The sequence below is a fragment of the Rhipicephalus sanguineus genome, chromosome 5 (assembly GCF_013339695.2).
Source record: "Rhipicephalus sanguineus isolate Rsan-2018 chromosome 5, BIME_Rsan_1.4, whole genome shotgun sequence".
NCBI lineage: Eukaryota > Metazoa > Arthropoda > Arachnida > Ixodida > Ixodidae > Rhipicephalus > Rhipicephalus sanguineus.
This window is the reverse complement of record NC_051180.1, coordinates 176,586,470-176,606,335: the sequence shown is the minus strand read 5'-3', so window position 1 is coordinate 176,606,335 and position 19,866 is coordinate 176,586,470. Positions and strand designations below refer to the sequence as shown.

Here is a 19,866-nt window from a genome sequence, read left to right as displayed (position 1 = left end):
GAGGGTGGCACACTGTCGGCGTGAAGCAAGGGTTTCCAGACCTGATTCCGCCTTTAGAGATGAGATGCTGATATCGTATGAATATGCAGAATGAATGAACCTGGTAGCCCGATTTTGAAGTGATTCGAGTTCTCTTATGATGTATGATTGATGAGGGCTCCAGATGGAGGATGCATACTCGAGTTTGGACCTGATAAACCTTTGGACCTATACGTGGGAGAGGGTACACGTCCTTTTTCGTGATTTTGTTCAGGCGACGATAATCGACGCAGAAACGTAGGGTCCCATCCTTCTTCTTCCCTAACACCGCGGGTGACGCCCACGGACTCTTTGAAGGCTGGATGACGTCGTCGCGTAGCATCTCGTCGACTTGTTTCTTTATCGCGTCGCGCTCTCGAGTAGAAACTCTGTAGGGGCTCTGACGGAGTGGTCGAGAATTTTCTTCTGTTATAATGCGGTGCTTCGCGAGGGGCGTTTGTCGGACCCGCGATGACGACGAGAAACAGTCCTTGTATTGCAAGAGCAGGGTTTTGAGCTGGTCTTGCTTGGCCTTCGAAAGGATCGGGTTGACGTCAAAATCCGGTTCGGGACCTCTATTCGTCGAAGCAGGTTCGGCAGCATCGAAGAGGGCGAAAGCATCGCTGGCGGCTACACATTCGTCGAAGTAGGCAACCGTCGTACCAAAGTTGAGGTGCCTATATTCGTGGCTGAAGTTTGTCAGCACTACTTTTGCTTTACCGTCACGCAGCTCGGCTATACCTCGTGCGACGCATATTTGACGGTTCAGGAGTAGGTGCTGATCACCCTCGATGACGCCTTCAAGGTTCGCAGGTTTTTCGGTGCCGACGGAAATAATGACGCTGGAGCGCGGCGGAATGGTCGCCTGCTCTTCTATCAGATTCAATGCATGGTTGCCTGGCGTCGCGTGGGGCGGGAGCGCTTTGTCCGAGTTCAGTGTTATCGACTCAGACCTCAGGTCGATGACGGCGCCGTGGTCACTTAGGAAGTCCATTCCAAGTATCACATCCCTGGAGCAGTTTTGTAGGATTACAAAGCTCGCAGGATAAGTCCGGTTATTGATGGTGACTCTCGCCGTGCAGACACCAGTCGGCGTTATCAGGTGGCCTCCAGCTGTCCAGATTTCGGGTCCACTCCAAGCGGTCTTTACTTTCTTCAGCTTGGTGGCGAATGGCCCACTGACGACGGAATAGCCGGCCCCAGTGTCGACGAGAGCGGTGACGTTGTGGCCGTCGATGATAACGTCGAGGTCGCTAGTTCGTCGTCTTGCGTTGCGGTTGGGTCGCGGCGTCGGGTCACGGCTGCGTCGGTATGTTCCGCTGCTTCCATGTTGCGTCGTCGGGTCTTCTTCGGTCCGCGAGGTTTCGTCGGCAGGGCTTCGTCTGCTTTGCGTCGTGTTCTGAAGGTCTCGTCGCGTGGTCGTCGGCGGCGGCCGCGGAGGATCTTCGGCATTTCGTCGTACAGCAACCGCACCTCCATCGGTTGCTGGCCTTAGTTTCCCGGATACGGGCTAGGCGACCGGCCCCGGTTTGGGCCGCTGTACATCTGTCGTCGCTGAAGGGAACGGTAGCGTCCAGGCGACGGCGAACGCGAGGTACGTCGAGGTGCCCATTCAGTGGTGGCCAAGTAGTCGGCGATGTCACGTGGCAGCTCACCATGCTGTGGAGGCGGTGCATTGACGGCGAAGCCACGTAGGCCCATCTGACGGTACTGGCAGCGGCGGTATGTGTGGCCGGCTTCCCCGCAGTGATAGCAGAGCGGTCGGTTGTCAGGGGCACGCCAAACGTCGGTCTTTCGGGGGGCGCAGCGTTGTCCTGTCGGCGGGCGGTATGGCGTCGGTGATGCTGTCGTCGTCGTTGATGTGGTGGGCATGGTCGGGGTGTTCCTGGTCTTGTCAGGTAGAGGCCCGTACTCCGGTGGTAGACCTTGTTGCCTACGGCTAGCTCGCTGGTCGTAGCTGGCTGCAATGTCTTCTCCACGCTGTGGGCTGGGTTCACGGCTTGACGGGGGCGTCCGGATCATGAAGGAACAGCACCTCCACCAGATGTCACGTGGTCGTGACGTCGACGAAGGCAGCAGTCAGCACGTCCGAGATGAAACTCTTTATTAGGCCGAACTTGTGGCCGGGAAAATGAAACTCCAGCTTACAGCAATAAACTGATAGCGGCGAACAGAGCGTCGACCGTCGATCAACTGACAGGCGGTGAAGCGCGTCGGTATTTAAACATGTGCCGTCGAATATTCCAGCGTTATCGCTGGCGGTCGTGCAAATTCTAGAATAAGCTTGAGTGTGCGCGTCTTGCGCGCAATCTTAACAAAACGATCTACAATGATCGCGAAGGTTCTCGAACAATGAGGCGCGGTTCGCGCTGAGCGTTGCTGACAGTCTTTGTGGGCGAAAACCGAATACAGCAAAAGCGATAAAGAAACTCACGTGGCAGTATTATAGAAACTAAGTGCACTTTATGGTGCAATCATGTGAATATCATATGTAACTTTCGTTATAGTATTTCTCCGGGGCTTACCAATGCTTCAATGTCGCTTGCTGAATCATAGGAATACAAATCTAATGTTTATTAGACTGCTATAAAAGTGGAGCCAACTCAGGAACCACAGACGTTAATCTGATATGACGCCTGTATCGTAGGAGTAGATATGTAGCGTTTATTGCTTTTTTTGTAAAATTAGATAGCCAGCACCACAACCACAGTTGACGCTGCACCGACATTACCCCTGAATAGGCTGTTTTTCCAAAGCCGTTTATAGACCTGGCGTGGCTCTGTGGTAGAATACGTGATTGCCACGCAGAATGCTTGGGTTCGATTCCTGCTGGGATACTAATTCTTATCCTTTCCATTCGTCGGGTCAACGCTGCCGAGGTCGGTTTTTCTTAATGCTCTCGCATTTAAATTACCAATGTCTGCAATCGCCGTTCCAGGGTAGATACAAACTGTCAATCACCTGTGGCGCATATCGGTACACCGGGGCCCCTGGTCAACGGGTACGTGCCACACGTGTCTGGAGGAAAGGGTTCGACGACGTAAGCGACAGGATTTTCGCGTTATTCATGTCAGGACCCGACAGTCATATTCGTCAAATCTTCTTACCCTCCCATGCCAATTATGGTCTACACCAAATTAAGGAGGCGATCATGAGAGCACCCAGACGTAGGCGGCTAGATAGATAGATACGTAGATAGAAACGCTCAAAGTGCCAAAGGTTCGCTAAGAAATGCTTCGCATTTAATAAATAAATGAGGAAAAAACTGCTTATCAGTCAGAAGACTAAAAACACGTTCGACGCTTTTTTTGCCGAGGACGGTCTCGGTCAGTGCCCAAGGACAGGAAACGCAGAAAAAAAAAAAAAGATGGGCGATTGTTTCCTTACAGCTGTATACAGTATCGCATTTAGGGTTGTTGGCCATTCTGATAGGAAATGAGTTGGCATTCGTGAAGGCCACGCGAAACAGAATGCGGCGCGGAAGCTTTCGCTCAACTCGAGATATTTCCGGTGAAAGATATTTCGCGCAGGCGCGCCATGCCCTCAGCAGAACATTACAAGAAACGAAAAAGGAATCAAATGAAAAATTGGGAGATGCACAGTCACTTGAGCACTGTTGCCTAGAGTGTTTCAGCTTCAATTATTTAAGTCAATAATATTGTGCAAAATGCCCAAGTGCAAGGTGTTCACTCCGCCACACCGGTTCGCGAAGCGTATATTATCTTTATTTCTACGAACATCGAAACTGAACCGGAACGAAATAGAGCCAGTTGAACACGAGACCAAACCTAACCCTTTCAGACGTTAACACAACGTAATTGACACAACGCTATTTAAAGGCGCTCGATGTTACATTGCAACAAAAATAGTGTTTTAATACGTTAATTTGTGTGTTATAGTAATTAATCCGAATTAAATTGTAATCAAAGATCTATTTATCCTGAAGTCATTCTGGCTCTGTTTTTGCGGAACTAGAACAAAATCTCAGGATATAAATACAGAGCAAATTCGTTTTCGGCTATGTTCATTCTGAGCAAAGAAAAATTATACTTTTGTCACGGCTCGCGGTAAGTGGCACGTCGAACTACTCGTTGAACATGGTAGTTCCTTCAGCAAAGTGACTATATTGAACAGTAGACTGAAAAATTAACGTAAATGAAGACACATTTATTATGCAGGAGGTTCAATTCATCAAAAGATCAATGTATGTGCGCTTCCTTAGCCATTAGTCGGCACAACTAGCAAAAACAAGTGGTGTACACAATTGTGTACATAGCGTCCCAAAGGGCTAACCTGCATCTTCTTTTCGGTTAGTCCCCGTGACCTAAACGAGACCTAAACTGCTCCCTGACCTTGGCGTTCTCGATGCGATTATGCAGCATTCTCCCTTTGCGACCAGTGGCATTCTTCTACTGTGTGTACATGTAATACTCAGGGATTGAAATAGGACAATTCAGAGCTCATTAATGCACATGTTTTTGATTCTACCGTCTTCAGTTTGGGTCATATCGGCGCGATTTCGACTCGAACGCGTAGATCAGAGCCAACAGCTGCTCTAGTAACGCGCAATATTGCCACAACGTGGAAGCAAATTTCTCAATGTCTCGGCAACGTTGTGTCAACATTTGGTGCTACTAGTTTCTTTGGAGACCAGATTCATCGCGACGTGACGTGGTTATCTCGAGCAATTGCACATAGAAGCCGTTATACTAAAAAAATTTATGTCGCGTTTGAATCCGTGACTACTCTACATTGAAAATCAGACTCGGTCATGAAATAAAAATATAGTAATACAAAAGGAACAAGCCATAGCGCACGCTATTCTAGGTGACAGTGAAAATTGTATGACGCTGCTGAAGTATGACATTAATATTATGATAATTTTTCTTACGTCAACAGTGGTGCGTGATCTTACATTGGAGTTCGCTTCCTGGAGGCTTTCGTCTCGGAGCTTGTTCCTGCGTTGTTCCATTTCGTCCTCTGCATTGCACCAAACGCAAGTGATCCGTGAACTTGTGTAGAAAAAGGACGTTGTCACATACAGAAAATCCCCCCCCCCCCCCAAAAAAAAAAAGAAGCATCCACATGCTATTAATACGCGGAGACAGCACAACTGAAATAACTTTTACAACTGCGGCACTTTTTTACGTGGCAAACAAACGCCGCGTTGTCAAGAAAGTATTGGTGCCAATTAAGCGCACTTTTGCATTACGCTTGCTGCCTGGAGGCCGATAATTTATTTCAATTGAATGGTACGTGGTTATCGGAACTCTAAAAACACAACAAATATCCATTTCCCTGCTTATCGTATATCTCGCGAAATACATGAAGAACGTGAACTGCCTATTGATGTTCCTATGAGTCACACACAAGTGCAATATGTGGAGATCAACTTCAACTACTTAAATGGATGCATCTGCAAACGCGAAGCCCTAGGCGCACGCGCAGCTTCTTCTGCCATTCGACCGACAGCAGGCGAGTATTTCGAGCACCGCATCCGTTGTCACCAATAATTGAGGAGCTGGCAGCGATCGATGTTGCTCCGAGGTACGTACAGGAATTAAGAACTTGTAAGCTTGTCGTCCTAAACACTCCCGGCGGTGTCTTTAGCGGCTCATGGAGAAGGGACGCGGGTCGCCCAATGCGGGCTATCACGATTGAGTCTGCCAGCCAAATAAAATATTTTAGATCGCACAAGTAGAAGTGAAAAGAAAACAAGAAAGACAGAACGCACACCAGTCAACTACTCGCGCCATCCGAAACATTTGCTTACAGTGACACACCAACAAGTCCAAACTGCCACTACAGGAAAATTACCTCTTCTGGGGTAGCCCAGGCTGAACACGACAGAAGATACCTTCCACGTGCGTATCACCAAGAATGATGAGGCTGCTGGACTCGTTTGCACTTACAACGAATGTGGCTGGCCACAAATTGTGTAAGGTTCAGAGACACCCGTCTGTTGGTCTATCGATAGCTCCTCAAGCAGCACACAGATCAGCGTGTTTCAAATGAACCGTTATCCCGCTATGTTGGCGGTGGAGGCTTGCCTCGTCGGGCTAGATTGAGCACTATAGTACTCGTGTTCAAAGGATGCCCTGCATCAAAAGGGCGCTTACTAGGGTGCCCCGTATACTGAACAACGAAGTAGCGACTGGAAACCTTATTGCTCCGTATTTGAGCTTTTTACATTTGAATACCACGCGAGTCTAGACACGCGCTGCGGCCGACTGCGTACATCGAGACGTGCTGACAGCTGATAAGGAACTCGGGCGCGAGCGCGCTTTATCGACGACGACGCACCTCTTGTTCTTCAAATACCCAGCCCTTCTGGAGGGCGTCTAGGTCGCGCTGATCGGCGGAGTTGCGTTGGACCTGCTTCAGACGCCCACGTTTCTCGAGTCGGAAGGGGAGTCGCTTGGCTTGAGTGCGCGCGGCGTTGCACCTGCTTCTCGAATCTGAGACCGGCTGTGTTTCCTCTAAACTGCAGCCGAGCATCGCTGCGTCCTTTTCCGGCGTGGCTAGCCGTGTCCGCAATTGATACACGTGACGGCGCTGTGATGTTCCCAGGGGTCCATCAGATCACCGTTGTGAATACCGTCCCTGGCAGCTATTCCCGATATCGTTGTTAACTGGCAGGACCAGATGCGCTTTTCGGGTGGGAAGAATGGTAATGTAATGGTCGATGGAAGTCGTTCCCGGATTGCACGGGCTTCTGCAGGTACCTGGCCTTCTGGGAAGTGCGCAGACAGCATCGTCCGGGGTTCGAATTCGATGAACAGTTGTGCTGGTAATTACTAATTTGCCCCTCTTCAGAGGCGTCGATTTGTGACAACTTTTTTTGCATTGTGGCGCGTTTGTTTTTCTTTGAGTCCGTCTATTATTGTTCGAACAGCCCGCTCCACTAATAATCCATTTGATAGTGGGTGGTATGGCACCGTCCTGACATAGCACCTGCTATTTCTGTTCTAGTCTGTCGTGACTGCTTTCAGCAGTATACTTCTATCCATTTGGTTTCCGCGTCAACTAGGACGAATATTAGGCAACAGAGCCTGCAAAATCAATGTGCAATCATCCCCACCGCTTCCCTGCCTTGAGCCACGGAGACGAAAATTTCTTCGCATGTATCTTAGCACTGCACGAGCTGAAAGCAGTTTCGCACCGTCCTTTCAATGTCTTTGCCTGATACAGGGTACCAGAATAGCGTAACAGCGAGCTTCCTCATGGCCCCGACACCTGGGCGTGGATTGTGCAGCTCGTTATGTAAACACTGCCACGATGACTCAGGCACATGAGACCATAGGCCTGCGCAGGGTTACCCTTCAGGGGGGGGGGGGAGGGGGAAGGGGCGAAGGTTCGTCGCAGCGCCCCCTTTCCAAATTATGTCAATGTATGGCGCTGACAGTGCGGCCCCCTCCCTAATATGCCAATGTGTGGGGCTGACTTCGCGCCTCCCCCCTCTTAGGTGAATAGGGGGGCGGCCGCATCACCCTCCCCCCCCCCCCCCGTGCGCACTCCTATGCATGATGCCACACGATGACCCCAGCGAATGAGACTATGGTTCACGACAAGCTGGTGTCGGCGGGTGAAGTACGGCAGCAGATGATGCTGCTGCTGCCTTGCCAGATATGATCACCAGCCGTGCTCGATCCATTATCGAACTTGCTGAAGTGCATATGTGCCGTCCTCCGGGGTTGGAGCATTCACTAGGTTAGAAAGAAGGGCGCTTGCATCTAAACCATGTACAGTACATATTCCATTACCTCTTGACTTTCGCGTTCATGATCCCATGGCAAAAGCAAGCGACTAAAGGTGCCTGCATTGCCATTTTGGTATTCCTGATTGTATTTCTAAGCCGATAGAAGAAGCGTCGGACGCTGCATTCGAGCTTCCGCAATCCGCGGAATCGGCTTCTTGGGGTGGAAGAGCTTGGTGAATGGCTTATGATGCGTCACTAACGCGGAACAGTTACCCAGATGGAAATCGCGGAACTTACAAATTCCAAGCACCATGGCCAGCCTTTCTGTCTCTATTTGGGAATAACGGCGTTCTACGTAAACTAGGATTAGGGTTCTTGAAGGCAATGCTATTGGATGGTCCACAGCATCAGTGCGATGTGATAGTACTGCATCTAAGCCATTTGATGAAGCATAACACCCTAGCCGCAGTTCTCTTGCCTTTAAGAAGGCACAATTCGCCTTTAAGAAGGCACACATTGCTTCCTCGAAAGCTCTTCGAGTTTAATGCTATTCTTTGCTGCCAGCTTTGTTGCGTATTTGCTGCCGTCGTACCGGAAACATTGGACAGCCTTTGCTCTCATGGGGTTCAACTTGTAGGCGACCAATCGATGCAACAGCCAACTCCCATGTCGCTTGTTGCTTTGCTCGCAAAATTGCTTACATGGAGTTTATACTTCATGATCTAACATTATAGCATAACGGCTGGATATCGTCTCACTTCTGTTTTGTTAGTCTTTTTTTCTATGCAGGCAAATTCATCTGAGCCTGCTGAGAACAATGTCGGGCTGGAAGATGAACCAAATGCGCAGGATGAATTTCCTGTAACGGTCAGCCAGGTCCGCGGTAATTAGGAAAGTAGTCAAGAGGCTCCTGAGGGTGTTGAAGTAAACAACCTGCATAGTGGCCTCTGTTAGCGTATTGCAAGAAATTCGTCAGTAACGCCACCTGGTCTCTTTGTAAGCAGATTGCAGGCTTTGTTGTTAGTTCTTACTGTTGTTGTAACAGCCGGACTGACATGGACACAAGTGGATGGCTTGCTGAAGCTGCTTAACGCTATACTTCGAAAAGAGGTTTTTACATCCGCTTAAAGGTGTACTGACACCAATTTTCGCAGCTGACTTTACTCCGTCATACAAATCTACTTTATACGAAGACGGCTGTGAGCAAGTGGGAAGCTCCGGAAATGCTGAGAAGGTATTTTATGTTGACCATTAAAGTAAATTTTAGCTTGGCACACCTTCTGACGACGACACTATAGCGTGACGCCCGGCTACAGTAACAGTTCTGGTGACTTCACGCAACAGTATAGCAAGGTGCGGTGACGTCAGGAACCAAAACAGACAAACTGGCGTCACTAACGAAGCCCCGGAGCGGAGTGGCCGTGCAAGCGCCGCAATGTATTGCGTTAGCACTCGACGAGAAGCTCATAAGGTGTCGTGACGTCATGGGGCGGAAGGAACTAATACCAGCTTTCAAAATCATGTCGTAATTAATTTTTCAGGGCGCACTTACGCTTACCATTACACCTTCTAGGCTCTTCAGGGCTTGGTCTTTCATTTGACACAAAAAAAAAACGACAACTGAAAATTTTCGCGTCATTCAAATTTCGCAGCCTATAGGTCATGTTCTTTAAACTGTTCTTAAAGTGTAGACAAGAATTTAAAGCCCCAAACAAAGGGCCGAGATTTACAAAGATATTCGATTTGCAAGCTGCATCGCCTGTCTGCATTGCAGTGAATAGAAGCTTGTGCTTCACTTAGAAAAGAAGCTAATATATTATCACAATAATTTCATTGTTCTCCACATTGTGTGGAAATACTTAAATACACCGAACAGATGAACACCATATCAGTTATCAGTGTACCTGGGATGCCATGCCAATGGGCCCCTCTCGCACATCTGCAGATGTGCGTTTGCCGTGCACCAAGCTTGTGTGCCAGCTGTGTGCTAATGACTGTTTCAAATCGACTTTCAATATTTATTTCTATGTGAGGGCATTGCATCAATTCAAGACAATGCAGAATTTAGGGGCTCTTATATTTAAATACATAATTTGCACACTGTTCCTTTGAATTTTTCATATATTTCTGTATCTGTTGGGCATGTATGAACATTTGCCTTGGACAGTTAATATAGAATCTTGTACATATCAGTAGGCAGTAGAAAATCTTTGTGCTATTGTAACCGAATATAAATACTGAAATAAAGTGTTCCCACTGCTGTTTGGCTTTGTTTGTGTGCCTTTTGTTGGTCATCAGTTCCACATTGAGTACAGATTTCGCTTTCACAATAGGCTGCAGGGTTGTCTTGTGTTCTCTCATGTGCTGGAAAGTATTTGCCTGGGCTAGCCGTGTTGTGCTGCGATCGGCGCTGACTAACACTCCTAGGTTAAAATACACATATACACCCTATAAAGTGGACGGGGGGATGACCGCCGCCATAGCTCAGTGGTAGAGCATCGGACGCGTTATTCGAAGGTCGCAGGTTCGGTCCCTGCCGGCGGCAGGTTATCTTTTCGTCCACTTTACTTTCTTCACATTTATATCCCAATTATTACAAATAACACCCCGTATACTTTCCTTGGCATTATTGTCTGTTAGTTCTCATTAATATCTAGATATAGTAATACGTAGGGCGAAGAATAATAGAGGCTTTCCATATTAGAAGAAAGAGAGAAGGGTGCGTCAGTGAACCCTCTATAAGCCTGTCGGATAAGGAGTACGCATATCTCAGTTCTACATGCTACTGTTGACTTACGTGGCCTTGCACGTGCACCTTTTAGAATTTTTGTGTGGGTTTTTGGTGTGGCATTGCGGTACGCTGATAAACTTTGACTGTGACACGTTGTATTTTTGCTGGACACTAGATAGGTCGACTACGTTTACAATAAAATCAGTTGTGAGTCGCCTGTCGCTTTCGTTCCTTCTTTGTGTCCCGTCTTCCGCGCAGTTTGCTAGAAGACGAAACCTTACCAACTCGCCGAGCTTTCGACGCTTGTTAAGCAGTCAAAACGGGGTATTAACTGCGTTTTGACTGCTTCATGAAATGCTCTTATGTAGGGATGCGCGAAAGGTTAAACAAAGCAGTCAAGCGAACTTTTTTTATAATGACATCAGAAGTATTCTTAAAAATGGTGACTCATTAGTCTCCACAATAGATACATGCTCAGCTGATATAACAGCTCTAACTGAAACGTGGCTCTCAGACGACGTGCTTGACTCTGAACTTTTTGATAGTAGCGAGCGGTATTTGGTATATCGCTGCGATGGAAAAGAGCGTCGTGGTGGTAGTGTACTTCTTGCTATCTCGAGAGGTATCCCATCATCATGCATTCACATGAGTTCGAACTTAGGAACAGTTCGGGCCACAGTAACACTTAACAGCCAAAAAATAATTTTAGGTGTTGGCGTCCACATTATTTTTCATCCTCATTTATAATGATTTACATGATGTAGTTTCTACCATTACAACAAAGTTCCATTCTGCGCACTTTTTTTTCCTGCTTAGTGACTTCATTTTTCCTAACATAACATGGAATGATGGCCAACCTATCTTATCATCCTCTTCTGGCTCTCAAGAGTTTTTGGATTCTTGTTCTACTTTTTCCCTATGTCAATTGGTAACGCAAGCCACAATAATTACGCCAAACACTTCTAACATTCTTGATCTCAACCAGTAGTCTTGAATATGCATCGGACACTCATTATTTACCAGGTATTATAGTGATCATTTGATAATTACTTTTCACCTTAATGTTCCGTTTCAAAAACTTCTAAAAAGCAAGAAAATTATTAGAGACCATAAAAAAGCCAACTATGAAGCAGTGAACAACGAAGTGTGCGAATTTGTGGATGAGTTTCTGAAGGACTTTGATAACCGTACTGTGCAGTCAAACTGGAATATGTTCGCGGCTGAGGTAGAGCGTCTAACAAACACATTCCAACCCGAGCCATTCCAACCCGTGTAATCCACGCGCGCCTTGGTACAACAATTCTTTAAAACGCCTGTCTAACAGAAAAAAGAAAACGTCTGTATCGTTCGGCAAAGCAAACGCCCACTGATTATCGTTGGAAAGTTTTCGCACTTGCATCTAACGCCTATGTAGCCACTCTAAAACATGCTAAAGAAACATTTTTATCAACCACATTGCCATCTATGCTAACAACCAATGTCCGAAAATTCTGGCGAGTCATACATCCGCTTTCCGATAATTTCATCACCCTTAATGGTTGTTCCGGCAACCCTCTTCCAGAAAGGCATTGCGCAGCTATCTTGAATAAAGTTTTCGTAAACAACGTCTCGCGAACTACCGATATTACTCTGCATGTACTGAACAGCTATAACTATTTACCGATGCCTCCGATAATTATCGAGGTTACCGGTGTAATTCGACTAATAGATTCAATGAAGATGCATTCGTCACCTGGGTTTCACAACATCAGTGCCAAATTCCTAAAAAAACACTTCGTATAGCTCTATTGTATCAGCTAAAATTTTCCAGCAATCACTGAACACATCATCTCTCCCACTGGCATGAAAAACAGGAAAAGTTATTCCTTAACATAAATCTGAAAGCAAAACCTTACCTAGAAATTATCGTCCCATACCATTAACTAGCACCTGCTGTAAATTACTAGAACATATCATTTTTACTAACCTGGTCAATTTTCTTAAATCGAACTAATTTTTTACACCTTCACAACACGGATTTCGCAAAACTCTATCTTGTGAATCTCAGTTATCGTCTTTCACTCACAAACTACCCCAGATACCTGACCTTGCTGATTGCATTTTTGTAGACTTTTCAAAAGCATTTGATAAAGTAAGCCATAGACTTTTACTTCATAAACAAAGCATACTAAACCTTGAGCGTAACCTTCTAAAATGGATTGAGTCGTTCCTTGTTAATCGTTCCCAGTTCGTAACAGCTAATGATCATGACTGACCACTTAGTATCGTTCTGTCCGGAGTGCCACAAGGCTCGGTTCTGGGACTGCTTTTATTCCTTATTTATATTAATGACAACTTCGGCAGTAACTTCTAATATACACTTGCTTGCCGACGACTGTGTAATTTTCAAAGAAATAACTACCCCACAAGATATAAATACTCTTCAGGCCGATCTTAACAACATCTGCAACTGGTGTCAACAGTGGCCAATGGAGCTTAACATTAACAAATGTAAGTTTATGAGGATATCTAGATCGAACAGCTGTCTGCCCGTGTACCATCTGAATAACACTTCTTTAGAAACTACCAATTCATATAAATACTTGGGTGTACATATAACATATAACATAACATGGAACAAACATATTGTGTACATAACTAATCAAGCCAACCGTTTGCTTGGTTATTTGCGCCGTAACTTTTCTCGCGCTCCATCGATCGCCATTAAAATTACTACTTTATAAAGCATTGCTAAGGCCGAAGCTAGAGTATGAATCAGTTATATGGGACCCCTATCACGACGACCTAACTCATTCCATCGAACTAATCCAAAATCACTCTTGTCGTTTCATTCTTTCGAATTACTACCGAATGGCAAGTGGATCCTCAATGAAATCACGCCTGGGTCTTGAGTCACTGGCTACACGCCGTAAAATTTCTCGTTTATCATTTTTTCATAAAATTTATCACCATCCTACTTTACACTGGGAATTCATGTCACGACCATATTACTTGTCTCACCGCATTCATCACCAGCACAAAGTTAGAACTTGTTTTTGTAACACTACATGCTTTTCAGAATTATTCATCCCTCGTACGTCACGTGAATGAAATGACCTTCCGGCTGATATTGTGTCTATTTCAGTTTCAGTTTCAGTTTATTGAACGTATTTGGATGGGGGGTTACATATAGGAAACGAAACTTCTCGTTAACAACGAGAAGTTTCGTAAAGCATTAGCTAAAGCTGTATAGTAACAATCACTTGTATGAACTAATGTTACCTGTCCGCTTATATGGTGTGCTATTAATGCTACATCTGTCAGCCTCATGATGTCATTTTTAAAAAGTACCTGCAGTCTTGTTTTCAACGCTATTTTACATGCCCAGCAAATGTTGTATATTAAGCAAATAACACACATTTTATTTTTTCAAATTTTTCTTCATTTTCTTGTTGTACAGCATATTGACATACTCAGCTAGCATTGTATGACTAGCAAATATCGTAATCGCGGTTTAATGTTACCATTGTTAATAATCGCACCTTCTCAGCTATTTCCCCTGTAACCCAATCCCCTCTGTAATGCCGAAAGGCCCTGAGGCCGGGTAAATAAATAAATCAATTCGGACGTTCCTCGGAGCGCGCCGAGCGCGATGCCCCGCAAATGTACGACGCAAAGGTAACTAAAACGACATTCGCGTTCAGCCGAAGCGGCCGCTGGCTTTCAGAAGGCCGTGCTCACCACCCACAATCGCTTTGTTGGTACGCAATAAGGTATTGGCTCAGACACGTGGGTATTGAGCCGCGGTCACAATGTCAATGAAGTCGCGAATGACGAAAATTGCGGTTATTGCACTGCTCTTACACAAAATAATTACTGGATTTACATATCCCTCAAGAAAACTAAAGCGCATTGATGTAACAGACATTTAATTATTGTTTTCGTGATACTTTTGATAATTCGTCATTCGGCTAATTCGGACAGTTTTTACGGTCCCGTGAAATTCGACTCAACGAGCTTTTACTGTAATCTAATTAGAAGCACCGATAATACTCGAGATGTTCCAGTATATTTTGAAGGCGCTGCCCGTGCTTTAGCCGCTCAGACACGGCTATTACGGAGGAAATCAACAATTACGCGTGCCAATATTGGGAAGTTTCTAAGCTCACTCACTGAGTGACTCCAAGTACTCCCGCATCTCATCTTTGGTCTTCTTTGGATTGTGGTCCGATGTAGACCACCCCTGCGGGAAAATAAGAAAACGAGGGTAGTGGAAATAACATTACATACTCATCACGTGTTATGTATAAATATCAGGGCAAACGCCTGAGCGGAAAAAAATCAAGTGAAAACAATCGCAACATCATGCTACAGCATTTTGTGACAAACTGCACCTGCCATAAAAAAAAGCTATAGCATGATGACGCGACTCACTACGACTGAAAACGTCATCTTTTTACGTGCATACTTGTTGCGCCCCCCACGTGCATTCCTCTGCCTTTATGCTCCTTCACAAGACAAAAAAAAAAAGAAAAAATCACAGCATATCCACGGAGTGAATGATGATGAGTGGGCGAAGCTGCGGAGGTTCATCGGTAAACCGTGAATCTTCCGTGAATTCTGCCCAGTACATCATCACCGACGTGAGATCGGGCGCGTTTATACTAAAGGTTCGATGAGTTATGACGACTTGCAGCGCACTTTAATTTTACATGTACGCTGTGAATTTTCATTGTTTAGAAAACCATTGCTTAGAAAACATCTGGCGTCTTTCGTTAAGCAGCTGGCGTCTTTTCGTTTTGCTTTAGAAACATCTGGCGTTCTTTCGTTTTGCTTTTACAAAACATCTGGCGTCTTTTGTTGGTTTATTTCATCAATCAACGGCGTTTTGAACAAACTTTTTATTGTTTAATCACGCACAGGAGAAATCTCACCAGGCACTACCTTGGAGGTAAAGAATGGCTGCTAATGGCAATGAGAGACACAAGAAGTCGGCTTTTAGCTAACGCTGCGAATTTTTTATTGTTGAACAACGCACAGGAAAAATCTCCCACCGGCACCACCTTGCAGGTCAAAGCGTAAGACTGGTTACATACTACGCTACGAGGGACGAACGGGTGCCGCTATAAGGAGCTTCGCCCCTAAAAATCACACCATCTCCCGCTAAAGGGGACCATGAGGCGATGCGAAGCAGCGTTTCGGCATGTCGAGCCCGCGTTTCGGAGGGGGGAGTGGAGAGGGAAAGTGAAGAGGGGGTGGAGAGGGGGAAGGGGGAGTGGAGAGGGAAAGAGGAGAGGGTATGAGAGAGGAGTAGTGGAGAGGAGAAATGGGAAAGGGGAGTGAAGAGGGGAAACGGGAGAGGAGATAGGGGGAGAGGGTTTGTGCATGCGCAGTAAGGGTGGTCACGCCGCACACCACCACTACCGCATCTAAAAAGTCTGTTGTACCGTCCAAGGGCATAGAAACCACGGCGCAATGTAACCATATTCACTCTGACGAAGGCCGGTTCACCGGCCGCAGCGTGAGTTAATAGATTATCAGTTGTTTTTGTTTTGTTGAACGTCTGTATCTTTATTTGCAAATAAATAAATAAATAAATAAATAAATAAATAAATAAATATATAAATAAATAAATACATAAATAAATAAATGTATTTTAGCCAGAAAGCGAAGCAATGATTGCGGTGAACCACTGTTCAGACGAGTTAATCGTCAGGTAACTTCAGCGCACATACGGCTGTCCACGTGTATTTCTTTTACGTCGAAGTTCAGGAGCCGAAATTGATGACAATAAAGTGAAATGTGTGTTGGCAAAATGGGCAGACGTTCCCATAGAGCGCCGAGCAAATATTCATCTATATTCTGCTACCATGAAAAAGGGAAGAGCAACGTCCTTGAAAAAACCGAAAAAGCAAATAATTTCTTGATACTCTGATTCCAACTTGTCGTAACACTCCAGTGCTGGTTGATGCAGTCCTATAATGACAGCTGGAGTTTTCAGAAGCAGCCCAATGATTCAAAGTAATCCACCAAACAATCTAGTGAGCACTTCGTTGAAAAGCAGAGACAGAATGCGAGCAGGCGAGCGAGTGAGAGATAGAGAGAGATGTCCGAGGTACCGAGCGTAATACTGCGGGGCTTTGCTATCAGGGAGCATTTTCTTTTAAGTTGTAACGGCGTAGCGTACAGTTTCAGTGCACCATATACAGGGCTCCAGTCTGTTACAGTAACAGACCTGAGTAACAAGAGTAAGACGGAGAGGCATTAATCTACGTGGGCAGATGAGATTAAGAAATTTGATAGGGATAACGTCGTTGCAGCAAGCACAGGACCAGCTTAATTGCAGAAACATGGAAGAGGCCTTTTCCCTGAAGTTGGTGTATAGTCAGGCTGCTAACGATGATGATACGCAACTCTGGACACCTTTCCCCGTCGGTCTTGCATCTTTGAAATGTTCATACCTGATCACTCACCATTTTCTCGCGAAAGGTCATTCCAGCCAAAGGTCTCTCGCGGGGCGACACCCTGTGTCTTGCCCAAGGAAAGGTGTCGTCGGCGTCGCCGTCTGCAGGTGAAGGCAAACCAGGAAGTTGGAAAGAATGCGTGAAAGGTAAAAAATTAAAAATAGAAGTGACCCTACATAGGATGTAGAGGAGAGAGTAATGTTCTATCAGTTTTTTGAGGGAGTACAAGTTCGCGGAACAGAACTGGGTGCGTTCGAAATGCACTGAGCCGATAATAATGAGCTAAATCAAATTTTACTCTCGCTGCCTCTCACGCAAATGGAACGCGCTTTATACTCACAACGGCCGCGCACATGCGCGTTGCACGCTGCAACACGACCAGAAGGAAAAGAAGGCTATACCTAAAAGTAGGGACATTTAAGTGGAAAAACCTTGAATAAGATACAGCACATGTAAATGTAAGCCTCAGCTGCCTTCAAGCAACTGCGGCCGTACGGCGACCGACTGCCTGCTTCTTGGGAATTGAGCGAACAGTGCTCCAACCAGCCATTTTCCCTGAGTTTTTTTTTACTCTCATAACGTATAAATTCTGTTCGCTGAAACACTTATCACGTTTGCAACGACCTTGATTTGTTGGTACCCATAACGAGATAGCGATAGCGCTTTCGTTTATGCTTCCCCTCCTCTGTTTCTACGCTGTGCTCTGGATTTATGATCATATTTTCTACTAACACAATAAGGCTCGTGTGATTCGATTTACGTTCGTGCCATTAAAGAACCCCTCTGGTCTAAATTTATCGAGAGCCAACGACTTTGACGCCATTCTAAGCGTACTGAACCGGTTGGGAATGTCAACACAGCACAGTTTGGTTGTTCGTTGAACACTGCGACAGTGGTTAAAAGAGAAGAAATTAGGACGAAGTGTCTCGCTATAGCCAGAACGAAAGAATGGGAATTGTCTGAGGAGCTCGTTGCTCAAATAGACACAGCCAAATGAATTCAACAGACGTTTAAGCTTAGGAAAGCATGGGGCACATTGTTTGCAGTCTTTAACGGTACTGTAGTAATTATGAGGTAAATTGAACTGAATTGAAGTGCATGAGAAGAAACACCTTTTCCGTCGGCAGGGCCCGGACACAGAGCCTACGATCTACGTCTCCGATGCTTTACCAATTGATCTACGACGGAGGGCGTTCCCTCGTTCATTCCGTTGGGTATTTCTGTGCGTTTAGTCCCTGGAAGTGTAGCCAGCGCCACTTGTTGCCAATGTGGCGATAGTACCAGCTACAGTAACAGCTACAGTTTCACCGAATCACAGGGTGGCGTCTTTTTTCGGCTCCGGGCCGCATTTTCTTCGCTTAAGCACAACTTGTGCAAGGGCCAGTGTGTTAGACACTTGTAGAGCTACAGGTAGCGCAAATAAGCCGGGTAAGAACAAGTGCTTCGTAGAAGATGGTAAGCAAAAGCGCAGACTAAGGCGGCATTCACATCAGCGACAATGTGACAAGTCCGCGACTGGCTGCAGAGCAGCGTACTCGTGTGTGCCGATGTTCACACCGGTTGATCATGACGCTCTCTTTGCCACACCCGCGATCGCTGCTAACACTGTTCATTCACTGGCAAAGGTAACTCAATAATAAAATAGGGCAGGAAGAGCGCATGTGCAAAGACATGACACAGAAGGAGTATCTACACATGCGTGCTAAGAAAACTATTTTCCCTATTATATATTAAAACCTACTCTTTAGTCTTGCAGATCTGTTCACTGAATTGCATATAGCTCCAAATTACTTTGTTTAGACGTTTCTTGCAGTCACACAAACCGACGTACTGCATGCGTCCTGACGGCAGAAAAATCCAGCGCAAGCAAGCTGCCAGGGCTTACCTTCTTGAAGGACGACGTCACTCGAGCCTCGGCTTCTGGCTCTACTCGGGAGTCGCGCAGATGAGTTGCTACCAATGAGGAACGGTTGGTCCTGCGAAAATATTAACAAATCGAGGCGGCCCGCTATATCATCAGTGATGAAAAAAAAAAAAAGCAATAGGCGACCTTAAACCTCCATATAAGTGTCCTTAAAGGCGTTAGCCCGTAGTGTTTGGTGAACTTTCCGATGACTTGGTTAGATGTGACCTTCAATTTTTGGTAGTCGACTTCCTTAGCCTCGCGTAACCCTCTAGGAACGGCTTATTCACCGTCATCCACTTCTATTGTTCACGGAGAAAACAAGCGCACGGCCCTTGTCTTTACAAATCGTCACTCGCTAGATTTGCAGCACTCAACGCAGCTAGGGTCACTCGTAGTGTCCGAGAAAAGAAACCTCGCGATAAGCAACGTCGCGCAGGCCACGCCAACACGGAGTACGTTGTAACACAGGCCGACGACGCTCGCTGTCCGCCGGAAATTCTATGACGTAGGCTGGACATATCCAATCAGGTCGGTCGCCAGTGCCGCGTACAAGTCGAAAACTCGTTCAGCTGCACCGCCGCGATCTGTAGCGACTCGCATGTTCAAAGTCGTGCAATGAATTATACGCTTTACACAGGGAGCTTAAATCTGTCTGCAAATGACCCATCGGACTTGCTTTACCGGCTTAACGCGTTTGCACCAAATCGTCGAAGTAGCTTCAGGGTCATTTTAACGTACGAGGTCTTTTATTCATTTCTGAAGCGTATTCATGCGCAAATTCTCTGACGAAATATATGAGCGTTTTAGTCACCGTTATGCCTGGTCGCCTAAAGCGACCTTTTGCGACGAAGATATCTGGACCAGCGCGCTCTTCCGCAACGTTTATTGTGCACACATCGAAATGCACGCCACCCTAAGATCTCAGGCTAAGTGAATATGCCTTGCAAATTCAACGACTACAGTGCGTCCATTGCAATGTCTCATAATGTAAACAATTAAAAGATAATTAGTAAAGGTCCGTTAGTTAGACGATTTAGGATTTAAAATGTTCGTGCACGCGATGTCTGCT

General features: G+C 46.0%; 1 protein-coding gene across 1 annotated transcript in view; it reads right to left on the bottom strand.

Moving 5' to 3' along the window:
• The window catches only part of LOC119394461 (uncharacterized), a 120,336-nt gene that overhangs the window by 8,713 nt on the left and 91,757 nt on the right, over nt 1–19,866 (bottom strand). Inside the window, exons 10-13 of the mRNA XM_049415791.1 lie at nt 18,777–18,867; nt 16,901–16,992; nt 14,601–14,670; nt 4,910–4,998 (exon numbers count right to left, since the gene is read on the bottom strand). Coding sequence (XP_049271748.1) covers nt 4,910–4,998; nt 14,601–14,670; nt 16,901–16,992; nt 18,777–18,867 — 342 coding nt within the window. The remainder of the gene's footprint in view (nt 1–4,909; nt 4,999–14,600; nt 14,671–16,900; nt 16,993–18,776; nt 18,868–19,866) is intronic.